This window comes from Phyllostomus discolor, chromosome 10 (genome assembly GCF_004126475.2).
Source record: "Phyllostomus discolor isolate MPI-MPIP mPhyDis1 chromosome 10, mPhyDis1.pri.v3, whole genome shotgun sequence".
In the NCBI taxonomy this organism is placed as follows: domain Eukaryota; kingdom Metazoa; phylum Chordata; class Mammalia; order Chiroptera; family Phyllostomidae; genus Phyllostomus; species Phyllostomus discolor.
In genome coordinates, this window is record NC_040912.2 from 30,649,644 (window position 1) to 30,658,054 (window position 8,411).

The following is an 8,411-nucleotide window of genomic DNA, read 5'->3' on the forward strand; positions in this document are numbered from 1 at the left end:
AGGTGAGGACTGTGTTGTTATTACAGTGGTAATCATGGAGAGGGATCGACATGATGGACTTGAGATGTGTTCTGGACTTAAGTGGTAGGACTTACTTGGTGCTTTGGATGTGAAGAATAGAGTTAAAGCAAAGGGTAGAGGCAAAGATAGCTTAGATTCCTTGGCTAAAGTAAAATGACAGATTAGTGATGCCATTTACTAAGATGGGTACAAGATGATTTGGAGAGAGAAATTAAACATTTTTATGGTAACTTGGGGTATGCATATTAGCCAGGTGGGGGCAATAATGAGGCACTTGCAGTCTCGTGCTCAGAGTGAACTGGATATAAAGATTTGGTTTGTAAGTAGCATTTAAAGTGTGTGACTGAGAGATCATGTGCAAGAGAAGGGAAGGAGGCCCTGAAAAGTTGAGCAGAGGAAGAACCAGCGAAGAAAATGAAGAGCTCGTTGTGATAGAAGAAGAGCAGTGGAGTGAGGTTATCATGGAAAACAAAAAGAAAAGTATTTTAGAGAGTGGTCAACTGTCCTTCGAAATGTAATCTAAATGCAAAACTTACTTTTAAAAGCCCAAATACAAGAGTTTGGACTGGGCTTGTAGTGAAAAGAATGATGACCCCTGAGAGCCACAAAGTGGCAGAGACCTTTGGGAGAGGAGGGAGGACTGTAGAAAGTTCTAATAGATAAAGAAAGGGATAGGAAACTTTGCTTTTACTACCCTTACGTCTTCTTTCTTGCCTTTTATTTTCTTCTCCTGAACATCAACAACATCATTTGATACCACCTTTCCAAGTATCTGTTCTAAAAATTCAGCCTTCTTTTCTGTGTCTGAAACACTCCCAAAATTCAGAGATCAGTAAGATTCTGGCTCCCCTTACCCAGTGACAGTTGGATGACTTTTATTAGGCTTCCATGTCATTTTCCTCTGACAGTCAAGTGTTTGTCTTACTAAGCCAAAGAAGACTTTCCAACTACACATCAGTATTTCGTGCCAGTCAGTTGTTAACCTAAGTGCTCCCAGTCTAAGCAGTACATAATATCTGTGTTTCTGTTTGCTTAAAAATAGCAGATTTCATATATGTCCTCTGAAAACCATCACTTTGCAAAAATCACTGTTTTGCTGTGGTATGGGGATTCCTTGGCAGTACCTACAACTATTTTACCTTTAGAAATTAAATAAATGAAAAATAAGAATTGATACCATGATTCAATTGAATTTATTTTCTACACGAAATTTAGTTAACAGCTATGTTAATATGATAATGACTTAAAGCTTTTCCTTATTTTGAAAGTTGATAAGCACTGTTCATCTTCATGATACTGATTATCGATGCTTTTCAAGAAATGTCTTGAGTAAGCTTACTTGGTTGTGTGGATTGTTTGAAATAACTGTGTAGTAGCTCAGAAGTACCTTAGTAAACGGGTTGTTTCTAATTTGCATATTTTCATGTAGAAATGTCTAACATAGGACTGTCTTTACAGGAAAAAACAAAAAAGAAAAAGAAGCATAAGAAACACAGTAAGAAAAAGAAAAAGAAGGCTGCTAGTTCGAGTCCTGACTCACCATGACGTTAGAAAAAATCAGGATTCCCTTATAAAGTGCAATGTCTGAGGAGATCTCAACTGTGAAAATAATGACATATTTACTAAAGTGCATGAATATTGTTGTTTCTAGAATTATTCCTGGACTGTTCAGTAGCCACTCAGAATGCCGCTGTGTGAAAGGGCCATAATAGTTGCCTGCTGCCTGAACATCTGTCTTTTTCTCTTCCACTGCTTAGTAACTTTGGGAGATAATACACTGCAGTCATACTAGTGGTTGTTATTTGGGAATAAAGTTAATATTTTTGACTAGAAGCATCAAATGATAAATTGACAGAATTTGAGTCTGGATACATCATTAAGATGTACACAGAAATGACCAGATGACTCTAACATTTTTGAAGTAGGGATTGCATTGATATTTCAGTATCCTTACTCTGTAGATAAGTGTATTTTAATTTTTCCCCCTTGTATACTTTTATTATTTACCTGGGGAAGGAACTTTCAAGGGTTGGGGTGGTTTGCTATTTTCTTTAGCAGAATAGTGTGCCTTTTATCCTCATACATCCTATTTTTGTGGACACAGTAGCCATGCTTCATGGGGAGGTCAGAGCTGGGTATGGCAGTCCTGCGCTTCACTGAGGTTAGTAACATCCTTGGACTCTGCCGTATGCTGCTTTGAGTGAACCAGAGAAACGGCCTTTTGCAGCTCGAGAAAGCCCTGGAAGCTCTGGGATGTACCTCCACTTCGATAATACTGAATGATTGTTAGTATTAGAATGTGTTATAACATTTGAATTAATTTTGACTATACTTTGGCTTTGGAGAGGAGTCATTTCAAATAGACACTGGTACTTTTTGAACTTGATAGCTAAAGATTCTAAGATGCATGTTTTATACTGTTAAGTTTTAACCAGTCAGGAAAATTTTATGTAACCAGTGATAGTTATTTTTTGTATGAATTTTGTTTAGGCTGTAATGTTTAGCTTTTATTAACTTTTTATTCTTGCTATCTTAAATTCCTTACTGCATTTAATGGCGTTCTTGCCAAGATATTTAGCATGTGAGAAGCAGGTTTTTGGTTTTGTTTTGTTTTGTTTTGTTTTGTTTGTAACAGCTTCATATTGAAGCTGAGATTTACCATATACAAGTTGAATGGCAAGTCTGTTATGCTGTGTCTTGTTACATAAAGCTCTTGCCAGAATCTTAGTAAGTATAACATTTTAAAAGTTTGTCTTTGTATATTCATAAAAAAATTATGACAAGTTAAACTTAATTGAGAATTACATTATTGCTCTTTCTGTGTCATTTTACTAAGATTTTGTGCCTCATATCTCCTGCTGAATTGTTTACTAGTTAAAAGGGATTGATAAATCAATTTCACTTTACATTTTTATATAATCAGGTAACAAAATATAATTTGATGTATAATTTTGCCTGCGTGATAATTATAGTGTTATATGCACAAAACATTTTGGCATGACAAGAGGCTAAATAAATAGCTATTTTACTTAAAAATAGCCAAGTTCTTATCAGCTCCCTTTGAGTCACAAGTAAAGTTACAATGATTAAGAAACACTACTAGGTGTTAAGTGGTAGGAGGATAAGACATGTCTTCAAGTTTTAGCTGTAAAAATAACACATTTCTTGGTTACTTTCCTTAAATTTTATGCTTAGAGCTTCCTACTCTTACCTAATAAAAGATATCTATATGTTCTTGAGTACACAGTAAGTTTGAGGGACATTTTGCATCCAGAAGGAAGTTTCTCAGAATTGTTCGTGCAGATGCTAAAAGATGAAGTTTATCAGTTTATTTGTTGATCATTTTTTCTGTGAACATAAAAGTGTACCTTTGCAGACTGGCCCAGTACACGATGATTGTGTTCCACTAACAGCAACTGCTTGTTTTATAGACTGGGGAAGAAAGAGATTTGGCAAGAAAATTATACTCTTTCCAGACCATTGACTATCTGGGAGATAACCCTTCTCATTGTTTCTCTTATGGTAACCTTAACATTCTCCTAATAAGTTGTGGAAAGAAAACTTGACTGGTGATGTTATATGCAGGTCAACATCTCTGACTTCCCCCCTCCACCAGATCACCCCTTTTCAACACAGGACATGTTATTTGGGTAATTGTGCCAGGGTAACTGCAACAAAATTGATGAATGTCTAGATAAAAAAAAATTGAATTTATAGCAATGCTACCTCTTTCTGGTTGTTTTGGATTTATTTGGTTGTCCTTAATATATTTAGGTGTTTTAAATTCGTAAGAGTGTCCTGAAGTTATTTTATCAAGAATATGGGTTCATACTCTATTAGTCAAGCTGTGCTTTAAAAACCTGTTGCTCTGGAGAATAGTAGACTAATCTCAGAGAGACTGAGAACAGTTATTCTTCAGACTTAGGTGACAGGTTTCACTTTTTAAAAATTACCAGTTTTGAACTTAAAATCTATAAAAAAGTCTTAAGAAAGCTTTTTGTTCCCCAGTTGTATTTGCCTTATTTTAAAATTTTATATTTCATTAAAAACTTACTAAAAATTTAGTGCCCTAATTCCTAAAAATTATGTTATGTTAGTACATTATAGGTTTTTGCCTTACCACAGTGAAGACCAGCAGACACACCAGAAACTACTTGTTCTCTCTGCTAGGATTCGGAAATGGACAGGACTTAAAACCGTAGTTTTTTGGCCACCTTTGGCATAGTTACATGTTTTCCCACTAGTTAGTCAGATACAAGTTGGAGGAATGAAAGCGGGGTTTAGCGTTTCTCTAGAGACGCCCAGATTGAAGCCTCTGCTTGGATATCATGAGAAGGTACTTGGTTTGAACTTTCAAATGAGGTTATAGCCTTTGAAGGAAATTGTATGGTCTGGGAAATTATTTTATTTCAACCAAAAGATTAAGGCCTTTATAATCTTATTTAGTTTTGTGTTCAAATAGGAGGGAAATATTTTCAACTGTAGAATTTATGCTGAGGAAATACAAATGACAACATTAAGTACCACTTTAACTGGTGTTTAGACCCAAAGAAAAGCAATGTTTGACTTGCTGTAGTTTTTCAGATCACGCTAACATTAATGAAATCGCATGTCAGTACTGAGTGGTAACAGTCACTGCATGTGTTTCCAATGACTTGAGAACCTTCTGTGTTTGGTTGCTGGAATGTTGCCATGGCGACACTGTCGGGCGTGGTATAGTGAACTGTGGAATCGGTGGGGTCCCAGGCTGCCCAGGCTTGGAGCTAGGCTATCTGACAAGTCTGCAGTGTGTCGAAGCCACATTCACCATGAACCAGCTGAGGAAGCTGGTGGAGTCCCTCAGCAAAACCGTCAAGAGCTGTAAGTACTGAGCAGACATCCAGCACTGCCTGAGCGTCTTTATTCCAATAGGAACTTAGTAGACATACTAGTGGGGCGTTAACAAATGCTTTGTAACTTTCAAAATGGAGTTCCTCTCTTTCCTCTGTAATATCTTGGTCACTGTAAAAAATAAGATAGCAAGTGAACAATTACATCACTGCACTTATGCTGAAAATAATTATCAGGTGTCCTAAAATATATTTGTGTATGTGGGAAGAGAAGCTTGAGAATTTACATGACGTAAGTGCTAAAGGATTATCTGCTAACCAAGGACTGATTATTATAATCTGAAATTTAGTAAGATTTCAAAGTACAAAGGTTTACTTTGACAGTTCTCTGGCACAAAACCCATGTAAGCAGGTTGCTCTACTTCAGGGGATTGGTAGAGATACGTAACCTAAGACACTATAGAAGTTGAAATAGCATGGTGCTCTAAACATGGCAAGTGTTTATTAAAACTAGTCTAGCGTAACAGATTGTGGGGGGGGATTCCTTGCCTTCACCTTAAAAAGTAATCTTGTGAATGTTTTTTCTCAGGCATGACCACAAATCCTGACTTACAATTCTGAGAATGTTTTCAGGGTTTGAGAAAATTAGTTTTATGTCAGCCACTTTCACAGCCTCATTATTGGGCTCTTCCACTTTCTCTCGTGAGCCCTGCCTGGTTAGGATGGGTCCCGCCTGTCTAAGGACCTCCCTGCGCCCGGTTGGGGTGCCCAGTCAGGGCGCATCAGTGTTCTCTCCCTCTCTTCCTCCCTCCCTCCTCTCCTCTTCCCTCCCTCCTCTCCTCTCTAAAAAAAAAGACAGAAGGAAAAAGAAAATGCTGCTTCCTGGGCACCGCGAACTATATTTAAACATCTCTGAATCAGAGCCAGGCACCGGATTGTTCTATGTATTGTAGACAATAAAGTTTGAGAATTCCTGGCCAGAATTCTTTCTTCCAGGTGAAACTTAATCTTGTCAGTCTAATGTCAGTTTCAATTGATAGATTGGGAATTGACCCAGTCTTTCACGTGCTTTGTTGTTTTGCCATAATTTTTACACTTAAATAGATTAATGAACTTTTTTTTTCAACCTATGTGAGGAATTAGAAAATGTCTAATGATGTCATGTTGTTTGCTTCAGCTCATCATTTTGGCCTTTAGATGTTACTGTCATCCAGCATGTTCACTAACCTCTCTCCACGTGACAACTGCTTGGTGATTGCTTAGCGAACATTTGAGAGCCTACCATTGTGCTCTGTGGGCTCTACATGGTACTGAATCGGTCCTAACATAATGATGAGAGATACTGTCACGTGCCCGTTAAAGTTGGAATACTTTTGTAGACTGCATTTCTCTGATCTACTCCTATTGGGGGAGAAATAAGTTAAATGTAGTATGACTTGCCTTTGTGGATTCATGAGCCCCCTACCCCCACCCCCCTGAGTGTACATGAGTTTTTCATGCAATTGTCTCTTCTGGCACTTGGCCCAGGACCACCTACAGGCCAACTAGTCCGGTACTTGGCTTTTGCTCTATTTGTGAGGCATAACAATGGGTGTGCCTACGTAGGCTCGTAGACATACTTACTTCCTTGCTATGTCTACTGAGAGGGCTTAGAAGTATTAACACCCCAGTAGCCACAGCACACCAAGTACCTAAACCTTGGTTTCAAAGTAGCAATCGCCAATTTGAAACACACACACACAGGATTCCTTGACAAAGCTGAACGGCGTAGAGGAAAAGCCAGCACTAATTCATTTCTCTGACACTACTGCCACACTCATACATCTATCACTTATGTCCACCACCTGTGGAGGTTTCTCCCTGGAAGCAGTTCTCTGATACCAGCTGGGTGACCTACATTTAACTCAGTGCCAACACTACCTGGAGATAGAATGAAATCCCACAGGTTAAGAGTTCAGTCCTCCCTCCCCCCTCTTTAGATGCCAGTCAAGTCCAGGTGGTTATCTGTGCCACAGATTCTGACCAATTGACTGAGTCTCAGGTTCCAACAACCCCTTCCTGGGGTTCAATTAACTTGCTAGAGCGGCTCACATAACCTAGGACACAGTTTACTTACTAAATGAGCAATTTATTGTGAAAAGATAGGAACAGCCAGCTGCAAAGAACAGGGTATGTGGGGAGGATTGCAGAACTATGCCTGCTTCTAAGCACCTTTGTGTTCAGCAGCACAGAACATCCCCAAACCTTGCATTGTGGTGGGTTTCCTGGAGCCTTCACATGCACGTGATAGATCATCAGGAGATTCTAGGTCCTCCCTGAAGGTTGGTGGGTGGGGCTGAAAGGTCCAAGTTTTTAATCTTGGCTTGGTCTTTCTGTGTCCAGGAGCCACCAACAGTCACCTCATGAGAACAAAAGCCATTCCTGTCACCCAGGACATAGAAATTTAGGATTTACAAGCTTTGTTTGGAACTCGGGCCAAAGACTAAAATGATGCTCCTCATGCTTGTGTCACTTAGAAAAGCACAAGGTTGTAGCTCTGTGCTAGGAATAAGGCAGAGACCAATGCATCTTCTTTTCTTGTTCTCTGTCAGGGAGGATAGAGGTGAGGCTGGCAGGTAGTGCCAGAAAACAAGTAAGTGTGGAAAAGCAGAAGGGTGGGGACATGCGAAACACAGGAGCCAGCCTGAAAACTCCCAATGGCCAAAGTGGGAGCAATTGGAGAATGAAATAACAATATTGGTATAAATTATATGTAACTCCATAGGGACATAATAAAAGGAAAAGAGATACCCTTCTTACAAAGGAATTCTGAATAATGGTATAGACACCCCTTTCCAAGTAGTGGCACCTGACTCCCTTTTCTTTGAGAGACTGGCCTGTAAGGAAGATTGTGGAGAAGGAAAACGGTAACTACAGCAGAGAAACCTGTACTTGCTAGCTTAACCAAGTAATCAGGGCTACATGTATGCCCCTGAAGTGAGATGACAAGGATCACACTTTATCTTGTAATCTTCCACAAAACACAAATGGTCTAATTATGAGAAAAATGTTAGACAAAGCTAAATTAAGACATATCCTTAAAATAAGGTCAAGGAAAACTGAAAACTCAGATTGGAGGAAACATGACAGCCAAATGAATCCCGGGATAAAAAAGCAGAACACTAGCGGAAAGCCTGGTAAGTGTGTAATTTAGCCGATGACAATGTGCCAGAGTTCGTGTATTACTTTTGCCAAATGTGCCATGGTTATTTATGTAAGATGTAAAGGGAGAAACTGAAGAGTTCATGGGAACTCCTCATTGCATCCCTTGGAAATCTAAAGTTATTGTAAACTGCCCTGGTTGGTGTGGCTCAGTGGATAGAGCATGGGCTGCAAACCAGAGAGTTGCCAGTTCAATTCCCAGTCAGGGCACATGCCTGGGTTGCGGGCCAGGTCCCTGCTGGGGGCCACATGAAAGGCAACCACACACTGATGTTTCTCTCCCTGCCGTTCTCCCTCCTTTCCCCTATCTCTAAAAATAAATAATAAAAATGAAATCTTTAAAAAATAATAAAATTAGTG

The 8,411-nt window shown here is 39.1% G+C and overlaps 1 protein-coding gene across 1 annotated transcript in view; it reads left to right on the forward strand.

Moving 5' to 3' along the window:
- The window catches only part of FAM133B (family with sequence similarity 133 member B), a 29,049-nt gene extending 24,478 nt beyond the window's left edge, over positions 1-4,571 (forward strand). The window contains exon 11 of the mRNA XM_028525546.2: positions 1,480-4,571. Coding sequence (XP_028381347.1) covers positions 1,480-1,566 — 87 coding nt within the window. The 3' untranslated portion in view covers positions 1,567-4,571. The remainder of the gene's footprint in view (positions 1-1,479) is intronic.
- Positions 4,572-8,411: the final 3,840 nt, after the last annotated feature.